This window comes from Lotus japonicus, chromosome 5 (assembly GCF_012489685.1).
Source record: "Lotus japonicus ecotype B-129 chromosome 5, LjGifu_v1.2".
Classification (NCBI taxonomy): domain Eukaryota; kingdom Viridiplantae; phylum Streptophyta; class Magnoliopsida; order Fabales; family Fabaceae; genus Lotus; species Lotus japonicus.
In genome coordinates, this window is record NC_080045.1 from 3,803,699 (window position 1) to 3,829,456 (window position 25,758).

Consider the following 25,758-nt stretch of genomic DNA (forward strand, 5'->3'; position numbering starts at 1 on the left):
TCCGTAGTTCGTTAACGATTGGGTTTCGCGCTGTAAGCTCTTCCTCTATTTCGATTCTTTCTTCGTCGTGTTTTCTCTAGGGTTATATGATTTCGATTTCAATAATTCCAAGTTTTATGATCAAATTCTTGTGATCTATTTGGCGTAATCGAGATTTGCATGGTTTTTGTTGGCAAGATTTCGAAGTTTGATGATGATCTTGATTTCACAATCTGCTGTGTAGGGTTTCGCTGATTGATATGCTCTCATCTGGATGAAGATCTTAAGAGAAATTCAATTCTTTCACGTCAATTTGTTTGAATTCATTCATTCTTCGTTTGGAGTTGTTGAATTAAACTGTTTGCGTTTAATTCGTTTGCAGCGTTGTGGAGTCACCGATTGAAGATGATTAGGTCAAAAGTGATTTGCGATTTTGTCACAACGGATTAGAACGGTTTACGATAAATTTTATTCCTTCTCTCTATCTCTCTTTTTTCCCTTCTCTTTCTTGATTATAAGATGTGCGAATAGGACTGAATCTTTTGAATCCCCTTCTCTGCAGTTGTGTCTAGGAGTGAGCTTTTTTGCTTAATTTGGTGATGATTCGTTCCGATTTTTTTGTTTCGTTCCTGAATCCTGAGCCTGATCTTCCCGATTTACTTTGTAACTTTGTTCATGGTGGTTACAGGGTGAACAATGAAGCTGTGGTCGAGAGCATGACGGAGAATTTAACCTTAGGTTTTCTTATCATTGATATAATATTATAATTTTATTACTTCACGTTTTTTCTGGATTGGTTTCTAACTAACTAATCAGACATATTTGAATGTAGAGAATAGGAATACTGAACACTAGAACTAATTTGATTTTTCATATGGTGGATGGGTTTTGGCCAGAAGATTGAGGATCAAATTAATCAATCTTGATGTTAGAGTTTGCTTCATAGGACCTGAAAATATTGTATAGAAGTTGCTAAATTGTGGACGGATTTTGGAGGATGCATTTTGATTTATACAGGGAGTAAATCTTATTTTTGCATGAAATAAGATTAATATACTAACATATAATTCAAATTATACTAACATTTTTACACTCACGAAGATTTCAGGCTTGTTTTTTAAAAATGTCATATTAGTTTCATTTTTTAATCAGGTATAAATTTTAAGCTTGTTTTCCTAACAAAATTGGATCTTTAGGCAAAATTGTGGATGTGGGATGATATATATATACACAGGGTCTTAATCATTTTCAACCGAGGTTTTGATCAGATGATAACTGCAAACTGCTAATGTTTGTGTAATTACTTTCACACTGATCTTTTGTGTTACTGGTTGTGTTTCTCTCTCGTTTCTACTTCTGGATCAGGGCTATTTGGGAGACTGAGGTTACCTGCTTACTTCTGGATTACTCATAGCTTAGTAATTTGCCCTTCAACAGTGGGGAAGTTTCTTTGAATTGATTATCTATTTGATTATCTGCTGGAGTTCCTTTGTGTTTTGGTCATCAGTGTTGATTTGGGTGCCTTTTGTGTTTGTGTTGGTTTGGAGAACGCTACAATTCTATTGGTTTGAGACTTTACATCTTAGTTATATTTACCCTTTGCAGCCAGAGATTGCTCTTATAGCTTCAAATCTTCTACGTTTGTGTGCCAGCTGGGCCGTTCAAGGTGTATCAGTTTTTTGGGTATTGTATTTATCTTTTTCTCATGAACTGCGCCTCAGTTATTTTCCCTCTGAATTGAAGGAACTGAATATGGTGCTGTTTTTCGTACCAATTATTCTTCTTAAGGAGCTGAAGGAACTGATTATTTGTGCGTCAGTTATTTGCCTTCTGCGGCATTGTAGTTTTGGGGAATATTGAATTCTGGTATGCTCTCAACATCTGTGTTATCAACTTCATTGTCGGGATTCTTCTGTTTCAAGACTGCACCTGTGAGGGGTTTGAGACTTCCCTCCCACTTTCTGAATCTCCACTTTGTTCTCTTGTTATTTACCCTCTGAAGTGCAGGAATTTGTGAGGTTGGATAGCAATGCTGGGATGGGGCTTTATAGCAATGTATAGTAATAGTAGTCTAATTTGTTATGAGTAGTTTACTGCTTTATAGTTTTAAATTTTGGAACTCAAGGCGTAAAGTTGATCCTAATGTATGTACTTTTTTTTTTTTTAATTTTGGGCAGCAGTGTCAAAATAATTGAAGTTCTGCATCACGTCTGCTTTGGTGATCTCTGTTGTTATTCTCAGTATTTTGTTCTTATTCTTAGGTTAATCCTGCGTAGCTTTCTCGATTTACTCCTAATATAGTGTATGCTATAGGCTGGGGAAAGATAATGCGGAAGGTGGTGGTAGATATTGCGGCCACCCTGCTACTAACAACATCCTATTTCTTAGTTGGTATGTCTCTCTGTGGGTTCTGGATTTGCCTTTCTTATGGTGTGATTGGTGATAGTTTCTTTGTCTTGCTCAGGAATTTGAGGCAGCGGCATCGTTGGGCTCTTGTTTATGAATTATGATCTGAGTCTGGGAAATCTGCTACTCTTCTTTCACTCTTTTATTGATAACTTCTTATTTGATCAATGATAAGAATTCCTGATTTCATATTCTCTTCTTCACAGTGGATACGGGGGCAGCATATTTGGGTCTTTTTGTTCTTGTGCTATCTTGAAGCATTTTGAGACAGCTTGTACTTCCCATCTGGGTCTTGGTTTGGGGAAATTTGCCAGCCTTCTTTCACCGTTCTGTTGATACTTTTATCATGATATGCAAGTTTATCTTCTATACTATTTTAATTGGATATCTTCTTGATCACAGAGGCTGCCTCAGTCAATGCCATGGAAAGTTAGAAGTTAGTTCAAACGTGAAATTATTGGTATTCTCCCCGCCCTATGTCAGCTGTATTTGCATGAAATTATTAGATAATCGTGTATGACATGATTAAGTTCCAAATTTACTATCTGTGACACCACCATTATCATATTTATGTATATTCGAAGTTACTGTTGTTGCTTTTATTTTGGGATTTCATTGCAGGAAGAACAAAAATTGGCATAAGGGTTCGAGATTTGGCTCTAGGGTATGGAAATGGATTTCTATAATTTATCCATCTGAATCATTTATCAGGATACATGATTTAGTTTCTTTTAATGAGTTTGTTGTTCTTGCTTCTGCTGTCTGTTTGTGAATTATGTTGTGTACTTGTTCTTGTGCAGTTTGGTTTGGTGTTGAATAATGTCATGTAACATCCTGAGAAGCCGCATAATTTGGTGATCTTTATTTGGAGATGGAATTTAAACTTATGTGTCATCAGTTCTGTGTATTTCTCGTGTTTCTGTCTTAGGATTGGGACTGCTTTGAGACTTCGAGTACCCTGCTTCACTGTTTTGTAGTTTTAGAAGTCCGGGGATGAACAGGGATTGAGTCCTTTGCTATGTTTATTGGTTTGCAGCAGGCTGGTTCCAATGTGTCTCCGGTTAAAGAGCAGTTCATAGATAAAATATGTTTTGTCACAACGGATTTGAACGGTTCACTGCTCTGAGGATAAATTTTTTTCCTTCTCTCTAACTTTCTTTTCCTTCGGTTTTTTATCATTAGATGTACAAATTGAATCCTGAATCTGTTGATTCCTCTTCTCTGCAGCTTTGCGTTCTGCCTAGCAGTGAGCTTTTTGTTTAATTTGGTGATCTCTACTCTGATTGTGATTCGTTTCATTCCAATTTTTTTGTTCTCGTTCCTGAGCCTGATCTTCCCTATTTACTTTGTGACTTTTACTTGGGTTGTGTTACAGGGGAAACCATAAATCTGTGGTCGAGAGTGCGACGGAGAATTCAATCATGGTTTTCTTATCATTGATAGAACTTTATTGCTTAACTGTTTTTTTAGATTGGCTTCTTGTGTGGATAATTAACTACTCAGATAATTTTATATTTTCATGTGATGGATGTTTTATTGGCCAAAAGATTTAATTGATCTTGATGTTAGGCTTTGCATTATAGGACCTGAATATTGATATAGAAAGAGTTGCTAAATTGTGGTCGGATTTTGGAGGATGCATTTTGATTTGTAAAGGACAGGAGTCATCTCATGAAATGGATAGGTTTGTACACTTATTTCAGGCTGGTTTTTAAACGGGGCATGTCTTATTTATAAGTATCATTTTTTTTATCAGGTACAAATTTTAAGCTTATTTTTTTATCTTGTCTGATTTCATGCGAATTATATATTGTGCCCTTTCTCTGCTGCAGTTTGGTGCTTGGTGTTGTTCTGCTAAGCATCTTGCCTTTATTGTTCGGGTGACCTTGATCTAGGGTGTGAATTCATCTTTTTTTTTTTTGTAACAATTTTAAATGTGAATTACTTGCACATTGATTTTTTGTGTCACTGGTTGTATGTCCCTCTCATTTCTACTTCTGGATCAGAGCTATTTGGGAGGCTGAAGTTACATGCAAACAGCGGGGAAGAGAAAACAGATGAGTGCAGTTCTTTGAATTGATTATCTATTTGTTTGTTGGAGTTCTTTTGTGATTTGATCATCAGGGTTGATTTGGGGGCCTTTGTATTGGTTTGGATTTGAACTATGAGGTTTGAGACTTTCTTCTACATCGTAGTTATTTGCCCTTCGCAGCCAGATATTGCACTTTGCTTCTGATCTGCTACGTTTGTGTGTCATCTGGGCTGTTCAAGGCGTATCGGTTTTTTGGGTATTGTATTTATTTCGCATTACCTGCGCCTCAGTTATTTACCCTCTGAACTGAAGGAACTGATTATGGTGCTGTTTTCCTTAACAATTATCCTTAAGGAACTGGAGGAACTGATTATTTGTGTGTCAGTTATTTGCATTTTGGGGCATTGTATGTTTGGGGAATATTGAATTCTGGTATGCTCTCAACATCTGTGTTATCAACTTCATTGTCCGGATTCTTCTGTTTCAAGACTGCACCTGTGAGGGGTTTGAGACTTCCCTCCCACTTTCTGATTCTCCACTTTGTTCTCTTGTTATTTACCCTCTGAAGTGCAGGAATTTGAGATGAGTGTCATTATGTTTACTAGATCTGCTTTGTTTGGAGTACATCGCAATACATGATTTTTATGTCATCTCCTGCTTGGACATTGGGTTTGTGAGGTTGTATAGCAATGCTGGGAAGGGGCTTCATAAGTAATGCTTCATGAGTGCTGGGAAGGCACTTTATAGTGATGTATAGTAATAGTAATACTAGTCTAATTTGTTATGAGTACTTCTTTTTAGTTAAGTTTTGGAACTCAAGGCATAAAATTGATCCTAATATATAAACTTTTAATTTTTTATATTTTGGGCAGCAGTGTCAAAATAATTTTAGTTCTGCATCACGTCTGCTTTGGTGATCTTTGTTCTTATTGTCATATTTTGTTCTTATTCTCAGTATCTTGTTAGTCCTGCGTAGCTTTCGCTGGTTGATATGCTTTCATCTGGAGTGAAGATCATAAGAAATGGAGTTCTTTTATGTCAATTAGTTTGAATTTCATTCTTCGTTTGGAGTTGTTGAACTGTTTGCGTTTAATTCGTTTGCAGCGTTCTGGAATCACTGATTGAAGAAGATTAGGTCAGAAGTGATGTTCGATTCACTGCTCTGTGGAAAATATTTATTCCTTCTCTCTATCTCTCTTTTTTTCTTTCTGGTTTTTTATTATAAGATGTGGTCGAGAGTACGAGGGAGAATTCAACCTTTAGGTTTTCTTATTATTGATATAATTTTATTGCTTTACGTTTTTTCTGGATTGGCTTCTGTCGCTAGAATTCATTTTATATTTTCATGTCGTGGATGTTTTTTAGCTAGAAGATTGAGATGTAGGAGGATCAATTTAATCAATCTTGATGTTAGCGTTTGCATCATACTTTAAAATATTGATATAGAAGTTGCTAAATTGTGGACGGATTATGGAGGATGCATTTTGATCTATATAGGACAGGAGTAATCTCGTTTTTGCATGAAATGGGTTGGTTAATTTAAGTTATACAAACATTTTTACACTTATGAAGATTTAAGGCTGATTTTTAAATGGGGCATGTCTTATTTATAAGTATTATTGATCATTTTTTTATCAGGTATAAATTTTAAGCTTGTTTTTCTACAGATATCACATCCATCGGAGGATACAAAATTGGATCTTTATGTAAAACTGTAGACGGTATCTTATTCATTTACAACTGAGGTTTTAATCTGATGATAACTGCAAACTGCTAATGTTTGTTTAATTTCTTTCACCTGTTGTCTTTTTTCTCTTTCCTGAACGTGTAAATTATAAATTGTGTCCTTTATCTGCTGCAGTTTCGTGTTTGGTGTTGTTCTTCTAAGCATCTTGGCTTTGTCCATTATTCGGGTGACCTTGATCTAGGGTGTAAATTTTGGTCTTTTTTTTTTTGAACAATTTTAAATCCGAATTACTTGCACACTGATCTTTTGTGTCACTGGTTGCATGTCTCTCTCGTTTCTACTTCTGGATCAGAGCTATTTGGGAGACTGAGGTTACCTGCTTGCTTCTGGATTACTCATAGCTTAGTAATTTACACTTCAACAGTGGGGAAGTTTCTTTGAATTGATTATCTATTTGATTATCTGCTGGAGTTCCTTTGTGTTTTAATCATCAGGGTTGATTTGGGTACCTTTGTGTTTGTGTTGGTTTGGAGAACACTACGTTCTACTAGAACTATGAGGTTTGAGACTGTACATCTTAGTTATATTTGCCCTTTGCAGCCAGAGGTTGCTCTTTTGCTTCTGATCTGCTGCGTTTGCGTGCCAGCTGGGCCGTTCAAGGTGTATCAGTTTTTTGGGTGTTGTATTTATCTTCTTTCTCATTAACTGCGCCTCAGTCATTTTCCCTCTGAACTGAAGGAACTGATTATGGTGCTGTTTTTAGGAACAATTATCCTTCTGAAGGAGCTGACTATTTCTGCGTCAGTTATTTGCCTTCTGCGGGCATTGTAGGTTTGGGGAATATTGAACTCTGATATGCTCTCAATATTTGTGTTATCAACTTCATTGTCGGTATTCTTCTGTTTCAAGACTGCACCTTTGAGGGGTGTAGGACTTCCCACTTTCTGAATCTCCACTTTGTTCTCTTGTTATTTACCCTCTGAAGTGCAGGAATTTGAAATGAGTGCTGTTATGTTTTACTAGATCTGCTTTGTTTGGAGCACATGCTTGGACATCGGGTTTGTGAGGTTGTATAGCAATGCTGGGAAGGGGCTTTGTATGTACTTCTTTATAAGTGCCGGGAAGGGGCTTTATAGCGATGTATAGTGATACTAGTTTAATTTGTTATGAGTACTACTTTATAGTTTTAAGTTTTGGAACTCAAGGCATAAAATTGATCCTAATATATATATCATTCGTTTTTTTTAGTTGGTATGTCTCTCTGGGTTCTGGATTTGCCTTTCTTGTGGTGTGATCGGTGATAGTTTCTTTGTCTTGCTCAGGAATTTGAGGCAGCATCGTTGGGCTCTTGTTTATGAATGATGATCTGAGTCTGGGAAATCTGCTACTCTTCTTTCACTCTTTTATTGATAACTCCTTATTTGATCGATGATAAGAATTCCTGATTTCATATTCTCTTCTTCACAGTGGATACGGGGGCAGCATATTTGGGTCTTTTTGTTCTTGTGCTATCTTGAAGCATTTTGAGACAGCTTGTACTTCCAATCTGGGTCTTGGTTTGGGGAAATTTGCCAGCCTTCTTACACCGTTCTGTTGATACTTTTATCATGATATGCAAGTTTATCTTCTATACTATTTTAATTGGATATCTTCTTGATCACAGAGGCTGCCTCAGTCAATGCCATGGAAAGTTAGAAGTTAGTTCAAACGTGGAATTATTGGTATTCTCCCCGCCCTATGTCAGCTGTATTTGCATGAAATTATTAGATAATCGTGTATGACATGATTAAGTTCCAAATTTACTATCTGTTACTTACCACCATTATCAAATTTATGTATATTCCAAGTTACTGTTGTTGCTTTTGTTTTGGGATTTCATTGCAGGAAGAACAAAAATTGGCAGAAGGGTTCGAGATTTGACTCTAGGGTATTGAAATGGATTTCTATAATTTATCCATCTGAATCATTTATCAGGATACATGATTGAGTTTCTTTTATTGAGTTTGTTTTTCTTGCTTCTACTGTCTGTTTGTGAATTATATTGTGTACTTGTTCTTGCACTTTGGTTTGGTGTTGAATTATGTCATGTAACATCCTGCAAAGCCGTATAATTTGGTGATCTTTCTTTGGAGATTGAATATAAAAGTATGTGTCATCAGTTCTGTGTATTTTTCGTGTTTCTGTCTTATGGTTGGGACTGCTTTGAGACATGAGTATTACTGTTTTGTAGTTTTAGAAGTTGGGGGATGAACAGGGATCGAGTCCCTTGCTATGTTTATTCGTTTGCAGCAGGCTGGCGGGTCATCACTGGTTCCAATGTGTCTCCGGTTGAAGAGCAGTTCATAGATAAAATATGTTTTGCGTCCTATGATGGTTGATTGGTCTGCATAAATATAATATCCTCTCTCTCTCTTACTTATTTGGGTGGCTTCATTCATTATATGTACGGATCGAACTTTGAACTTGTTTATCCTCTTCTTCTGCATTGTTGGGTCGACGAGTTCTGCATAGCAGTGAGTTTAAGTTGGTGAACTTCTTGAGATTGTGAATTCTTTCTGTTCTAATCGTTGGTTGTCCTTTCGTATTGCTTTTCCTTCTAGATTTAAAACGATGTGATTTTTGCTTGAGTGTTACAGGGTAGATAATCTGAGGTTAGTGTAGGCGCTGTTGTGGAGATATAAGTCTAACCTTAGGGTTATCAGTTATTGATACATTTTTTTTTTGTTTCTTTTTCTGCCTGAGTTTTAGTTTTTGGCTTTTAACAGTGTGATTTGGCAGTGGTGAAGAATTGTGTTGCCGGATCAGGTTCTTGAATAGCTTGTTTTGCGGATTTGAATGGTTGACAGCTCTGGAAAAATCTGATTTCTTTTCTCTGTCACTTACTTACTTTGGTGCCTTTGTTTAATTTCTTCTCTCTCTCTATCACTTATTTTGGTGGCTTTGTTTACAAGTTGTATGGATTGAACTCTGAACCTGTTTAACCTCTTCTGCTGCAGTATTGTGTCAAGGTAGTAAGTTCAGCATATCGGTGAGCTGTCTGTTTAAGTTAATAAACTCTGTTCCAATTGTGGATTCCTTTTTCTAGATCTTTGGTTGTTCTTTCTTAGTGCTTTTCTTCTAGATTTTTACAATTATGTGATTTCTGCATTTTCTTCTAGGTTTTTGCAACTGTGATTTCTGCTTGGGTGTTACAGGGTATATTATCTATGAGGTTTGTGTCGACGCTGTGGTGGAGACTCTACCAGTGTAGCTCAACCTTAGGTTTACTAGTCATTAATACACTTTTTCACTGTTTCTGCTCTCTTTGCGTTGGTTCTAGTTTTGGCTTTTCATGGTGTGATGATTGAATGGTTGAATGCTCTGGATAAATATGATCCCCCTCCGTCTCTCTCTAACTTGCTTATTTTTGTGGCTTTGCTTGTTTAATTTCTTCTCCCTCTCACTTATTTTGGGATTGAACTCTGAAACTGTTTAACCTCTTCTTCTGCAGTTTTGTGTTCATATAGTATGTTCGAATGGATGATGGCTCTGGATAAATCCCCCCTCTCTCTCATTTATTTTGGTGGCTTTGTTAAACTCTCTCTCTCTCTCTATCACTTATTTTACAAGATATACAGATTGAACTCTGAACCTGTTTAACCTCTTCTGCTGCAGTGTTGTGTTTAAATAAAAAGTTCTTCATAGCAGTGAGCCATCTGTTTAAGTTGTTGAACTCTATTGGGTTGTAAATTCTTTTTGTTCCAACCTTTGGTTCTCCTTTCTTACTGCTTTGTCTTCTAGATTTCCTACTAAGTGCTTTCTGCTTGGGGTTACAGGGTAAATAATCTATAAGGTTGGTGTGGACGCTGTGGTGGATATTCTTATAGAGAAGTTCAACCTTAGGTATATTAGTCATTGATACAATTTGTTTCTCTGTTTCATCACTCTTTGTGTGGGTTCTAGTTTTGGCTTTCACGGTGTAATTTGGTAGTGGTGTAGGTCTTGCCGCATCAGGATTTTTTAACAGCTTGGTTTGGTAGATTCGGAATGGTTGATGGCTCTTGATAAATCTAATTTCCCCTCTCTCATTTACTATCTTGAGGGATTTGTTTAATTTCTCTCTCTCTGATATATATATATATATATATATATATATATATATATATATATATATATCTCACACACTTATTTTACAAGATGTACAAATTGAACTCTGAACTTGTTTAACCTCTTTTGCTGCAGTGTCAAGTTGAAACCCATAGCAGTGAGCTGTCTGCTTAAGTTGGTGAACTCTATTGGGTTGTGAATTCTTTTTGTTTCAATCTTTGGTTCTCCTTTCTTAGTGTTTTTTCTTCTAGATTTACTACTCTGTCATTTCTGCTTGGTTGTTACAGTGTAGATAATCTATGAGGTGGTGTAGATGCTGTGGTGGAGATTCTAACAGAGAAATTCAACCCTTAGGTTTACTAATCGTTGATACATTTTTTCTCTGTTTCCTTTTCTCTTTGTGTGGGTTCTTGTTTGGGCTTTTCACGGTGTGATTTGGCAGTGGTGGGGATCTCCTAACTTGCCGCATCAGGATTTTCGAACAGCTTGGCTTGGCAGATTCAAATGGTTGAAGGCTCTGGATATTTCTAATCCCCCCTCCTCTCACTTACTCATTTTTGTGGCTTTGTTTAATTTCTTCTCTCAATCAATTAACAAGATGTACTGATTGAACCCTGAACCTGTTTAACTTCTTCTGCTGCAGTGTTGTGAAATATTAAGTTGCGCATATCCGTGAGCTTTCTGTTGAAGTTTCTGAACTATATTGGGTTGTGAATTCTTTTCCAATCTTTGGTTCTTTTCTTTTGGTGCTTTGCCTTCTAGATTTACTATTATGTGATTTCTGCTTGGGTGTTACAGGGTAGATAACCCATAAGGCTGGTGGTGTAGACGGTGTCTAACAAAGGAGTTCAACCCTAGGTTTATTGGACATTGATACATAATTTCTTCTGTTTCTTCTCTATTCGTGTGAGTTCTACTTCTGGCTTTTCACGGTGTGATTTAGCAGTGGTGTAGATCTCCTGTCATGTCGCATCACAGTTTTGCATAGCAGTGAGCTGTCTGTTTAAGTGGGTAAACTCTACTCTGCTTCTAGGTTTAGAGAAATTTGCAATTCTTCTGTCATTGTTTTATGATAATATATTATATCTACAACAAGAATTCCTGATTGGATATTCTCTTCAACGATATTAAGCAAGTTTGGTTGGGTTCTTTTTGCTCTTATCAGTTCTTGGAAAATTTGGGACAGCTTGGTTGGGCTATCTTTGATCTTATGATTGGCGTCTTGGTTTGGATAAACTGCTCTACTTCTAATATTTTATTCATATTTTTGTTATGATATATAAGATTAAGCATCTTCTTATCCTTACTCTAATTGGATATCCTCTTGATCACAGAGCCTGCCTCCATAATTGGGAACTTGGTTCAAAGTTCAAACGTAAAACAACTTTTCCTGGGTGTATCATATGTTACCTGTTGGTATTTTCTTTTTCCTCCATCCACTGGTTAGCTGGTTTTGCAAGAAACTATTAGATATAGTGACATGATTAGGTTTGGAATCTACTATTTCTTACTGCCATAACCAGATTTATCTATATTCTTTTTGTGGTGGGTGTTCTTAAGGGATTTTATAGCAGGAAGAGCAAAGATTGGCAGGAGGGATTTCAATATTATGGTGGACCTTGTCTAGGTTTTGTTATATTTTTTTGGTTTAGTTCTGGATCGGCTGTCTTTTTTCAGAGGCTTCATATTATTTTCTTAACGGTGTGACAGTGAAGAAGTTCTAAGTTATACATTGGTCATCTCAGCAGGAGGAGCATGGAATAGTTGGGCTCTCTTTTGTTCTGATCTTGTTTAGGATTGTCTTGCTTTAAGATATCTGCTACTCTACTGTTTTGCTGATACTATGAAGTCTCCTATCCTGGTTAGATATCATCTTCATCCTTGGAATTCCCTTTAGTTTTTGGAATAGGAGAGTACACAATAGGTTATTTCTTCTAAGTTCATCTACAAAATAAAATTGGATTTTACTCTTTATTAAATTAGATTTATTAACAAGATTGTATGAATTTTTATTAACCTTGAGTTGGTATTCCTCCAAATGTTAGATTTTATCTTCATTGCGCACATGTAATTTAGATGAAGGGAATTTAGATGTTGCCAAACTGAATCAACTTGTATGAGTTATATTGTGCACTTGATTTTGTGCAGCTAATTATTGAGGTTGTGTGGCATCCTGCCAAGCATCTAGCCTAGCCTCACTCATGATTCGGGCGACTATAGGTTCCAGCTCTTGGTTTTTCTATTCAGTAATTCTACACTACTACAGTTTCAATTTTTTGCTATTACTTATGATGGCACATATGAGCTGGGCACTTTGCTATTCTGCAGTTAATATTCGTGCATAATCCGGGTAACTGTTAGTTCCAGCTCTTGGTTTTTTCTATTCAGTAATTTCTATTCAGTAATTTCTTCTACACTACTACAGTTTCAATTTTTACTATTACTTACGATGGTACATGTGAACTGGGCACTCTGCTTTTCTGCAGTCAATACTCGTGCATAATTCGAGTGGACATTACCTGTAACTTCATTATCTTCTCAGTGAGTTCTGACATTGTAGTTGTATAGGTTTGAAGTTTTTTGCAAAATAATTATACAGCAACAGTCGTGGAATAATATGTGATGGGTATGGTATTATCTAACACGTTTAACTTTGTTTTGTTCTATTTCTAGTGTCGGCGGTAGTTCTGTACATCATCTGCCTGGATTATTCTGGGTGTCATCCGGCCTGTCGGAGTTCTCGTGTATGTTTTATGACTCACAATAACACTGAATTATATGGCTTTATGGATTACTTCTGGGGAATGTCTTGAATGTGTTTCTTTAGTTCCAGATGAAGTACCTAACTTCATATTAATCTGCTTCTTGGTTTTTCTTGGTTATGAGTAACTGAGATACTGATATTTGATCTTTACTCTCTGTTTTTAATAGGTTTTGGGAATATATTAGCTGAGACATGAAGTTATCTACTTTCAAGCATGATTTTTGAAGATATTTTGTTCTTTATGAAGAGTTCTGCTGCTTGGTTTTGGAGAAAACTGCAACTTCATTTGTTCCTTTGTTTCAGTTCTGGATGTCAAATGGTTTACCAAAATCATTATCACCTTAGTATACAGTTGGCATAACAAAAAAACAAATAAATGAATGTTGCAATTTCATGAGTTTTTTGTTCCGGTTTCAGACTTTGTATGGTTTATAAAATCTTATATCAATATACTTTTGAATATGTCCTTTGGACATGAGTACATTAGTTATTTGTGCGGTTGATATGCTTCCTAGTTAGCACATTATTCAATTCCATTTACGAGTTGATTCTCATTCATACTTTTGAATTGCCCTTTCAAGATTCCTCATTTTGCTACAGATTTTTTGTAGCAAGAGTATGAAGGTCTATTCATATTCCTGAACATGTAGAACTCTACATTCACGCTAGAAGATGAAGAAAAAATGATTGAGCATTATTTAGGTTATATATGTTTTGCCAAGAACTTGACCACCTTTGTTTGAAAGATCACGCTTTATATATTTCTAAACTTCAAATGGATGGTAGAAGATTGAAGAAAAAATGATTGAGTATCTTTTACAGGGTTTGTGTTATCTTTTTAGGATCATATTTTAGTACGCAATAATTTGTTTTCGAATAAAGTAACATTGTCCAATCTATCTTTACATTTATGACTAACAGGATAACTAATTTTGTGTTCCTCTTGCTTACAAATTTTAAATGTAGGTTTCTATGTCAAGATGGGAACATACGGGTATTTTCATTCTTATAGTGAAGAAAAATAACTGAGCATCTTTTACAGGGTTTGTGTTAGGTTTTTAGGACCATACTTAGTATGCAATGGTTGACAAGTTGGTATTATTAAGTAACGTTGTCCAATCTATCTTTATATCTATGACCAATAGTATATAAGTTTCTATTCAATGAAGTAAAACATTAAGACAAGTTTGTTTACCTAGATTTGGATCCACACCTGAAATAATGTTTTTTATGATACCATAAATTTGTAATCTTATAATCATTTTTAATTTACATTTTTTTTCATTACATTTTTCACTCTCATCTTATCTCACTTTCATGTAGATAGATAGTCATATCTTTCACTTGTGTCATCTATTCCAGAGATTATTTTTCCTAACTTATAGTGTTTATGATAACCAAATTGTTGCCATACAAAATGAAACGTATAAAGTTAGATTAAGGGTGAGGGTGCTATTTAAGTATCGTAACCTTAAAATTAATCCCTAAATCTAATAATTCCTAATCCCTAATCCCTAACAAATTAATCAGAAGAAACCTAAACCTAAGATAGAATGAGGGAGAAAAAACGAAGGAGGGTTCTCCTACGGAACAGGATGATGGCTTCGCCGGAGGAGAAGAAGGAGCTTGTCCAACTTCGAAGCGTCTCGACCGGCACCTCTTCCACGTGTCGTCGCTCCTCATCGTTGCAACTAGTCATCGATTCAGTTCTCCCTCCAATAACCCATGACAGTACCATTCTCCCTTCCCCTGTCATGACCACCAGCCACGATAACATCAAAACAAAAAACACCCTTGCCATAACATAATAGAGGCTCAGCATCATCACCATGAAAATACCCAGTTCGTTATCCCTAACTCTTCTCCTTACCATCGAAGAATCCTTCTTCTCGCCATCAAAGAAATCAAAACCTCCATGACTACCAACTTCTCCTTCTCAGCCAAACATCAACACCAAACCTCAATTAGAACCTTCTACAGATATTTACCCACAAAACCCTAGTCTCCATCGTGGACCCAGATCCCTTTTCACAGCCTCTCAATCATTGAACCCAAGTTCTTCCCACCAACAGCAAAATCGCAAGACATATTCTCTTATGAGATCAACTCAGGGCCCGCTCCTCCCACCATTGCAGATGTGAGACCACTGCGTCGGAGCCCCTAACTAACCACCATCGACACTTTGGAGCTTCTCAGCCGGCACCTCTTCGACGTGTCATTGCTCCTCACCATTGCAACCACCGCACCAGCTGTTGTGTTCTCCGTCGCCCCAACCGCTGCAGCGGCCTTCATTTTCCAATTCCACAACAAGGCAAACCAGCCACCACCGTGGGTTCTCCACCACGCCGATGAACCCAAGTTAGGGTTCACTAACTGAGCTCGAACATAATTTGTTAGGAATTATGGATTATTAGATTTAGGGATTAATTTTAAGATTAAAATGTCTAAGTATTATTTATTAATACATGTGTAATAAAATAAATATAAAAAAGTCATGTGGAATCGATGACTATGCAAAAATAGAGTCACATAAGCACATAACACGGGTAGGGCCTTATTTAGATTTAAAAAAATTAGACTTAAACTCGCGCGATGCGCGGAGGAATAAAGAATCATGATTTTGCTAGATAAGAAAGTGATATATTAACTTATAAAAATATTTGAATAAAATAATTAATGTGATTTGGATCCATTTGGTGTCAAACAATTTCGTGTCATCACAATGTAGCAATAAGCGAGGAGCCGAGCACACTCGAGGGAAGCAAATAACATGATTAAGAACATACAGATCGAAAAAGAAAATATGAACAGTATAATTGTTACAAATATCTTACAAATTTCATTACAAGTGGTATAATAGCTTCATGAATAACCATAGCTATAATAGCTTCATGAATAACCAGAACATCTACTTTTCTTGCAGAGTATCAATAGTACAAAAGGTCACTTAACATTGGTATAAAGAAAGAACAATGAAGGAATGGAGTAATGATATGGCATTATTGAGGAAAGAAAAAGAAACATATGATCTCTCTTCTTTCACATAACAAAACTAAACCCATGTTCTAACTTAAATATTTTAAAAAGATTTCTCCATAACTATAGGAGTTCACCAAAGGTCAACCCTAAGTATCTATTTCTTTATTTTGGTTCTAGATGTAGTGAAAAATTAAAATGAAGAATAAATACTGGTCTAGATTCAATTGGTGGAGGATGTGATTGGTTCCCTTCAAGTCTGCATTAGCAACTTCATGTAGCAATCCAGAATTGAATGTGGATAGAAAAATAATGGTGTCTTACTGTCATTATCCAACTTCAATGACACTTAACTCATAACTTCAAGTCAAAGGCGAAGGCAAGAGAAGGTCACACAGTACTACTCCCCTTACAAAATATAAGGGTTTGGTTACAATACTTCAATGACACTCAGAAACTTACATAAATTTGAAAGAGAGAGAGAGTGAGAGGCAAGACTAAACTTTCTATTTAACATCATCGACAATACCCGACATGCATTTCTCCTCTTGCTTAGCTTTTCTCTTCCTTTAGAGTCTTTTTCTCCTGCATAAAGAGAAGACAAAAAGGTTAAAAAGAAAAAAAAAATAGAAGGCATGAATTACAACCTCTAAGGTTAACTACTTTCCTTGAGTAATAATAAGATCAACATCAGCCCTATGAGAACTAATAACAACTCTAAATAGTGTAATGGATAATTAAAGATGCGTCACAAATACTGAAAGGTTAAAAAAACATGCAGAGAAGGAAAAATACTGCAGCTCTAATTTTTAACTTCCTCCTTCACATACACAATAACTTCTTTCAGTTCTTATTAATAGAATTCTGTTTTCCCTTTATTTTGCCATGTATGAATTCTGTTTTTCCTGTAGTGGGAATTTTGTTGTCCTCTCTACTGCCCCACATAGGTTAGGCCTCGGCATGATTTTTATTTTCCCTTCTAATGCCAGCCTGCTTAATTGGAACTTCTAACAAACATATACACATCTATTATTATAATATAGTAATTGTGAAGCGCCGCCACCTCATCATTGATGCTCCTTACAACACAACAGTGTCCAACTCAGTATTATTGCTTACGTGTCACATTGAACTCTTGTCAAGTATTCAGCATGCAGAACTAGGACTAGGACTAGAAAATCGCGTAAACACAGAACGATGCCCATTCCAAGCCTCCAAGATGACACCACCTCGCTCATTGACGCACACACCTCAGGCAGTAGTGGCAGGAACTCACATCTGAACCCAACAATTCAGCCACCTCTTCTGATTCGCCCACGCTCACGGTGGAGAGAGTGACGACATTCAATGGAAGGAAGGGGGTTAGGGTTCAGAAGGGATGTGTATGCATCTGTATAATAAAACATATATGTTAGTTCATCAGGATCGAACTTCCCTGTTGTCATGGTGGCGATCGAAATTGAAGGCGGTGTTTGGTTCATCGCAGATAAGAAATTGACAGCGACAGAGTGTTGGGTTCATGCGGAGACGAAAAAGCAAAATAGACGACGGCGGAGGGAGAAGGGTCTGTTTCGCTTCCTTCGCCTCAACATTGTATTCTTCTGATTCGGTAAGGAGAATTGGCGGGGAGAGTGGCAGGCAGCATTGGATGACAACCATCTTATTCCGGTTCAACTTACTGTTGACTTGATCCCAGATATTCCAAGTAGGTCTTATATCAAGTATTAACTATTAATCTCAATTACCAAATCATATAAGCCTGTGTAGTTTATGTCTAACTAGCTTTTTTCTCTTCAATGACACTCAGGTGAAACTATAAGAATACTTAATTGTGGAGGCAGATCTTTTGCTTCTGGAGAAGATGCAGGTTTAAACTGAATGTGGATGACTGAAGGTGATTGCCCTGGACTGGCTTTCGTGACCCTTATTTATTTCTCCTTCTATTATCTGCACCTTCTTATGAGTCATGATTCATGAAACTGAAATTAAGTCAAATGCATATTGGATGGGATTGTTGGCTCACTTGCAAGCTTCTTTTGTTTCAAGGAATCTTGATATGTAATTACAATATTTAAATTTTTATTTTCATGTGAACAAAACTTGGTTTAAAGCTTTTAGTATTGTCAAAGTTAGAAGTGCCTTTAATTCTTTATTATGTGTTTAATCGGTAACACCGTTGCTTCTTAGTTATTGCATTGTTGAAATGTTGATTGTGGGATCCAGCACATATCTTGTATCAAGGACCTAACTTTTCTATATGAAGTTGCTACTATTGAGGAGACATACCTTGGATATGAGCAGTCAAAGGTGGGTACAAATTCTCTATATTTATGCATTGAATTTGATTTTCTAATTTCGCTGAGATTGAGAAGCTTCAGTAATCCTCTTCTCAGGCTGATCGGGACACTGTTGCTTTGCTCATTCATGAAATGAGCTTTTCTGCCTTAGGTTGGTACCTGTTGCACCCTTTGCCTAATATAGCTTAATTTTGTTTCATTAACATTAATTCTTTTATTTCCTTTGTTGACTTTTTTATTTTATTTCTTTGTTTCATTCCAAGCATGAAACAATAAACTGCAAAAGCCCTCTACTTTTGGCTCTCAGTAGGCAGAGGAACCCCACGCCATGCCTCCACTCATACAATGAGATATTAAGGTAAGATTTTCTTTAAATAATCACTAAATTCTTACACTATCTGTCAAGTAAAAGAAGAAAAAGAAAATAGTGTAATGTTACAGACATTTTTAAATTTATTATAATTCATATGAGAGCTTTCTGATAAAATATTGTTTTGCTTCTGGGAAGTTCAATTGGACTTCACATAGCTTTATCCAAGAAGGTTAGTGTCAGAACATTGATGATTCAAATCTGAACGTTTCAAGAACAAATTCAAAGAGAGTTAATACACTTATATCTAAGAATAGTCTGTTGACATTCACTTAAACTGATGCAAATTTGTATCACATTGTAATGTGTATAAATATGCATAGAAATGCAAATTGAATTCACTTTCAATACACATTTGCATCTTTCTCTCTGTTTTCTTTTGCACTACCATGAGTAATATTGAACCTGCTGTGTTTGAATATGGCTTTCGTAGATTAAGGAGCAAGATAGGGAGGTTAAAGCGCATGAAGATGGTTGCCAAGAAACCAGATGCAAAAATTACACATATGGTAGAGATGCTTCGATGTCTTGGTGAGTTTAATGGCACTTTATAAATTAGTATTATATTGTTAGCATATTTTTTAGATGCATAAGACCTATGAGAAAATTCTGCTCTATACAAAGTTGTGAGCTAATATTTGGATCTAGGTTCTGGCTAACCTTCTATGAGAAAAGTTTATTTTATAAGAAGATTTCTCTTCATATTGCCTAACTATTACAGAAGATGAAACAATTAAAGGTTGGGTCATAGTTAGGCAAATGTGAAGACAAATGAACATACATGTCATTTAATTATTATTTTGTTTGCCATAGTATCATAACAAAATAAAATATCAGGTTCAAGATACAATTGCAAGTGTCAGATTAAATTGCAGCTGCAAAACTGTCATTGTTTGACAGAGACGGCCAACAACTCTTGCACACTACAGCATCAGAACTCTTACAACATGTCAGTAACACAGAGCTCCCACAAGTGCTGTGAAATTTGTGTAATAAGAACTCTTATTTTTGAGATAAGGCTCTCAGATCACAACTTGAAGGAGGGGTCCAAGAACTACACAGTAACATGCACTTTTGTACCAAACAGCTTTACAAAAGAACAATCAACCCAGAAAACAATACAAAAGGTAAACAACTCAACCATTTAATCATATTTTAAATAATTCCTTTTATAACTTTGAAGAAAATACTAAATATCTTTCCTTTGATTATAAAAGGAGTCAATGTCACCACAACAAATATCATCTGATGAAGAAGAACCATTGGTGTTTAAAAAGAAAACAAAGGCAACATCGACAAAGCTTACACAAGGTTCATCATTTGACAATGAAGAAATCAGCAACAAAGATGACATTACATCCTCTGGTGAAGAACAAATTTTGATTCAAAGCTTAAGAACAAATGCATATAAGAGAACCAAAGTTACCAATACAAACACCACGAGGAAGCCAAAAAGAATAACTAGACCGAAAAAATAGAAAGAGCAATTCCATGCGTAGCTTATATTTCATTTCCTGCAATTTGCATCATGTATTTGACTTCTTTTTTTTTAAAAGCATATTTTTAATTTTGATTAAAATAGTTAAACATAATTGTTTCCTTACATTTGGCATTAACCACTCAAGTGTGCAAGTTATAGTAATAAATTGTTGTTCACTAATGCCCAGGATATGGGAGTATTACATTTCCTCTACTAATGCACGAGATGTAGTGAGATTCTTTGTACGTTTTTTTTATTCATCAAAAAAGGAGATATTTTGTATGTCTTAACAACAAGCATTACTATAAAAAAGAAAATTTAGAAAAAGTCACAACATATTGGCCAATTGTATTCGCCCGCGCATTGCGCGGGTAGTAGTCTAGTATGTATGGATATACAAACAAAATCGTTAAAAAAAAGTTACAAACACATAAAGGGGAAATTTGTATAATTAGCCATGAACTTCATAAATTGACCTGGTTTGTTCTCCAAAACCTCATAGATCAGGTTGAATTCACAACCTTAAGTTCTGAATTACATGATTTATACTTAACAACTTTGCCAGTTCCTCCAGAAATTTTCCTTGAACTAATCTACAAAATTTTGATCTAATCCTCATATGATATGGCCGCAAACATTGTAGCAACCTGCAAAAATTTATTTGAAGCTCACAATACTGTAAAAAACGCAGAGCAAATAGACTTCAAAAGTTGAGAATTTTTTGCACAATTCATTAAAGAAAGGAATAAGAGACCAAAATCTTAAGAGCATAGTTTACATATGTAGAATCTTGCCTCCTCTTGCTCATGAGTCACACCAACTGGTTTCCCCCGAAAGAGCATATTTACACCATGGGGCTAGTAAGGAGGAGGAAAAATGACACCTATAGTCCATTTTATTCTGCCCATCGCCAAGGCTAGGAAGAAGTGTTGTAGATTTTGAATATTCTTAACTGCTACCTGACTCTTTCGACTTGATCTTGGCCTGTTTCTTATACGCTATTGAGCCATACTTATTATGTTTAGTAACCTTTTTCACGGTCTTCTTTGTGGATATTAATTTATCAGCTGATATGATTGGCTTCTTCACTCTCTGGGAAATAGAAATATCATCATCATCTAACTTCAGCTCACTTTTCCAGAGAATTGCTTCCTTTGATAGATGCTGCTGAGTCTGAAACCTTTGGATTCTTCACTGAAGATTTGGAGAATGAATATTATCTAGAGGTCTCGTAACTAGAAGTGCAGATGCCTTTTCCTATTTAATAGTTATGCCAGAACCACTTTTCATGTCTTTCTTAACTTTTGAAATAGTTTTCTTATCAGAGTCATCATAGCTACTGATAGATGTTCTCATGTTTTCTTTTGGCTCTGATCATAACTTTGGTTCAAAATGGGTTCCACTATGCCTCTATTTTCAATAACCTCAACTTTCAGTTGCACTGCACAACCACGTAGACCCCAATTTCTCATATATGATATATCCATCTTAACATAACAACAATAATATGAAAAGAAAATATTTTCTAGTCATTAACTTGAAGGGGTTGTAGTCTACTTTTCCATATGAGCATTTGTTTGATGAATCTCCTAAACTTGTTTTCATTATGTACACAATATGTCATTGGAGAGGTTGGTTAACAGAAGGTGAGAAAAAGTATCACTGTATCAGAAATATATACACAATGAAGTATCACAAAATACTATCATCAATGTTCAATGGAATTTAAATAAAATTATCTGAAGACTTAAACTAAACACTTAATTATGGAACATCATAACAGTCCAGATTGTAGGACTATGCCTGAGGGCTTCCAAATAAAAAGTTCCAGACAAAAGCCCGTTTGATTACATGTACATTATATGATTGGTATGCTTTTCTTAAATGGTTAGTCAATAGAGCAGCAGATCAGTTTGCACAAAGAGGAAAAGATAAATCTTACGTTAGTTAAGTCTGGAGCTCGATGTGAATTGTTGTGATTTTTCGACAACCTGAAACAGATAAAAAAGAAGAGAGAAAGAGAGAAGGGTAAAGTTCATGTGAGAGACTAAAGGGATCATCATCATCGTCCGTGTAGGCATCACTGAGTGCATGAGCTTTGAGATTAAGCGAGTACGGCGAAGCTTCAAGACAATTGGCGGAGGAAGAAGGGGGTTCGTGCTGTCATCGTCGGGATGTGCGGCGACGGAAATCTCAACGAGGACAGAGGGAGGCTGTGGATTGATTGGGTTCACCCCCTCTCTAGGGTTTGGCACGTGAACCAGAGCTCGAATGAGAGTCATGTGGTGTCATCGATGCTGGTTTTAGAAGTATAAGTGATGAGGTGGCAGCGTTACAGTGCGCGCTTCACAATTCCTATATTATAAATAGTTTCAAGGACCTCTAGAGTATTTTAGCCAAAAATTAACTTTATTTTCACAACTTAAACATTTACCAAAGTTCGCGTTAAACTCAGATTTAGATCAAAATTTTCAATCACAATATTTTCGTCAGTGCAATAGAATATTAAAAATTAAAAATAAAAATAATAAAAATAAATTACAACTGTAAATATTTAAAAAAAAAAAATTGTGCATTGCACGAGCTATGTAACTAGTTCTCTGTTCACAACCTCCCTAAAACTGCAAAGGAAATCTAGCTAGACGATTTTTCCTATGTGAGGAGGACCCCCTTTTTACTATCAAAATAGAACTACTGAAGCTGATACCAAATAAAAAGTACAAAATATACATTAAATCTATCTTCATGAAAGCTTAAAATGTGGAAAAACAAAATGTGGGTTTCTTGCTACCTCAAGTTTCAATGTCAGCTCTAGATCTCCTGGCAAACAGAAGGGAAAATGATTAATGTTGATGACCACTGAAAATCGGAACACAAGTTCGAATAGCATTCACAGAGATCCAGCCAAAAAAGCATAGAATCCAAATGAGAGACTTTGGATGAGGCAAGAAAGTAGAGAGAGAGCTTCAGCCACCGTAGTAGACGAAGCAAGGAAGAAGATATCAAGCAAACTTCATTCATGATCCATAGGAACACTCGGTATTGTGTTTAGGGGGGAATCACTTTAGACTGTCAAAACACTTTCACAGGTTTACCGATTCAGCCAAGTTTTTCCTGGTTCTTTCAATATCTGGATCCTTTGTGTAATTGGATCGGTCATTAGACTGGTTCACCAGTCGAACTAGGTGGTCCAATCCAACTTTAAAAATCAAGCTAATAAAACTAGTAGAACAATCTAAAAGTAACAGCTACATTCCATGGAAATTTTATTCTATCCTTGAAACTCTTCAAATTTGAGTTTTAGACTTGGGAGGCATTTTTGCATTCTGAACAAATCATTTAAACTAAAAGCTCAGCATCATTCAGAGCATAAATTAAAATCTATATCAGTAAACGAAGTTTTAGATGGCAAAACAATTGTTGCATTTCAAGCTGGGTGGTAAACTAGGAACTGCTTCTCCACTTGAGCTGTCACCTCTTTGGGAGGTTTCTCAGCATGAAGATTAGCAACAATATTCTTCTTTGGAGTCCAAATTAAGCACAAACAAAAGTGAGCCAAATGATAATGAAAAATACTTAAACATCAACTCCAAATTAAGCAGAAACAAAAGATTATATTACATCATCATCAAGGATTTAGACAAAAAGTAAATGCGGACGGCTAGTTTATATCCCAAATTTAAAAGTTATCTTGCGGCATTTCAGTTTGATTGTGGAAGGAATGCCTCCAGTCTTGACTTAAGAACAGCGGCCGTGTCATCCTTCCGCTGAATAAGATTAAGAGGTTGACCAGTAACCTAAGGAAAAGAAATTCAGCAATAAAAGATCAACTAGTGTTTATAAGCCAGGAACTTAACATACATTTAGCTCAAGTATGCAAAATACTACCTATGCGACATGATTGGTTTTTCAATGCTTGAGTCATAATGCGAATAAGTAAATCGTAAGAAACAGGTTCTCCCTTATCCATTGCTTCTTTAGCCTTAATACCAAGAGGGGTTTTAGCTTCCACAGCTGCTCTTACCATATCATCCGTTGTTAAGTGGCACAAGCAGTTCTGTGACTGCGTGCCTTTGCCTTTGCCTTTGCCTTTTCCTGAGCCAGGTGGAAAGGAAACTAGTTGGAGTTTTTATTATAATCTAAAAGCTCGCTCGAATCTTAAATGGACTAACTAACCAAGTCAAATAAAATAAACCTACCTGCTGATGACTACAACAGAACTTGATGTATGTATGTTAGTGTAATAAACAAAAGCAAAGCAACTATAATGGAAGTACAAGAGAAGAGACAATCATATATTATAAATCTACGAACGAGAAAGAGCAAAAGAAAACCCTAACGGCATTGTGAAATCAATCAGGCATCAGAATGTGAGAGAGTACCGTAGGGAATGAAACGACGCTGCTTGTCAGGCTTGTGAGCGCGCTTGATGTAGCGGAGGAGTTCGGACTTCAGATCGACATCTTCATCTTCCAAATCGGGACAAGTGCTTCTGCTTGAAGCCATTGCTGCAATGTTTGTGTCTGATCCCGGTGCGGCAGAGACACAAGAAAGAATAACAACGAATCAGGTTTTCTTTTGCCCCGACTCTCCAATACCTACTAGTACTACTCTCACTCAAAAGAATAAAAGGCCTCGGGCCCAAATCTAGCTAGAGATAGACTCATCAAGTTAAATCTTTTTACAATATTTACATTATATTAACTAGTGTTTTTTACCCGCGCGTTGCACGGGAAATATGTCTATTGTATTTGATACATTAATTAATACTTTGATTATTAAAAATATATTAAACAACGAATGAAATAGAAAAGTCATAATTGATGAGTAAAGTGGATATAAAGACTTCTCTTCTAAGGCCGATTGAGACCAAGAAGAACTCGTTTCACATTCTTCGAAAATATGAAGACGATAACACAAATCATAGATATAAGGAATTATAAACATATTAATCTTAAAAAAAATTAATGTGATAATAGCACAAATTAGGATTGTGTAAGATATATCATAAAGTATAACATTATTGTGTTTATTCCAACTAAGTATGAATGACAATGGGTAGGTACTATAGTACCATCTCCATACCTGCGTTTTTAAAAATTACATGTACCCGTCTCCATACTCACGTGGGTAGCAACTCGAAGCTCTACACCCTTAGACAATTCAATGTCATTACAGGAAGCAATCCATCTTTGCCAAAATCTAAATCTATAAATGACAATGGGTCTCAAAATCATAGGGTACCCGCAAAAAATACTCACTATGGGTAGGGTTAAAAACCGCTAAATGGGTATGAGGTTGAGTATAGATAATTACCCGCAAAAAATAGTGAGTATGGGTGCGGGTATGGGCACTATAGTACCCAACCGGCCCATATCCGCACACATATGTTATTATTATTATTATTATTATTACTATTATTATTATTATTATTATTATTATTATTATTATTATTATTATTATTTGGGAATATATTAACAAATTAACTTAAGCTATAGCTTTCAAACTCACTCTTTTTAAAAAAAAAGTTTGGGATATATTAATTAATACTCTAAAAATAAATAATAAATAAATTAAGATAAAATCAAGAAATAAACCACCTAAATCCTAATCAAATCTAAAATTTAAAAATATATTTTTTTTACTCTAAAAATAAATTAAGATAAAATCAAGAAATAAAC

General features: G+C 35.8%; 2 protein-coding genes across 52 annotated transcripts; one reads left to right on the plus strand and one right to left on the minus strand.

Annotated features, from left to right (window-relative positions):
• LOC130720514 (uncharacterized) lies at positions 1-20,322 on the plus strand. 50 transcript variants are annotated; one of them, XR_009013122.1, is made up of 11 exons: positions 1-9,825; positions 9,920-9,986; positions 10,075-10,133; positions 10,326-12,051; positions 12,339-12,934; positions 13,122-17,635; positions 17,738-18,237; positions 18,324-18,378; positions 18,491-18,585; positions 19,031-19,128; positions 19,435-19,574. XR_009013122.1 is itself a non-coding variant. In XM_057571161.1 (4 exons), the coding sequence occupies exons 2-4, from the start codon at positions 19,062-19,064 to the stop codon at positions 20,073-20,075; spliced, it is 618 nt and encodes a 205-aa protein (XP_057427144.1). In that variant the 5' UTR covers positions 18,492-18,585; positions 19,031-19,061; the 3' UTR covers positions 20,076-20,322. The 50 variants fall into 50 exon arrangements, 1 of the variants encoding a protein (XP_057427144.1); XR_009013121.1 differs by having other exon boundaries at positions 10,083-10,133; XR_009013133.1 differs by having other exon boundaries at positions 1-9,132; positions 9,263-9,315; positions 9,595-9,666; positions 9,759-12,051.
• A 3,154-nt stretch (positions 20,323-23,476) lies between these two features.
• LOC130721207 (adenylate kinase 3-like) lies at positions 23,477-24,699 on the minus strand. 2 transcript variants are annotated; one of them, XM_057571965.1, is made up of 3 exons: positions 24,460-24,699; positions 23,966-24,172; positions 23,477-23,874 (listed from the first exon to the last, which is right to left on the minus strand). In XM_057571965.1, the coding sequence occupies exons 1-3, from the start codon at positions 24,581-24,583 to the stop codon at positions 23,855-23,857; spliced, it is 351 nt and encodes a 116-aa protein (XP_057427948.1). In that variant the 5' UTR covers positions 24,584-24,699; the 3' UTR covers positions 23,477-23,854. The 2 variants fall into 2 exon arrangements, with proteins under 2 accessions (XP_057427948.1, XP_057427949.1); XM_057571966.1 differs by having other exon boundaries at positions 24,102-24,172; positions 24,460-24,696.
• Between the last annotated feature and the right edge of the window lie 1,059 nt (positions 24,700-25,758).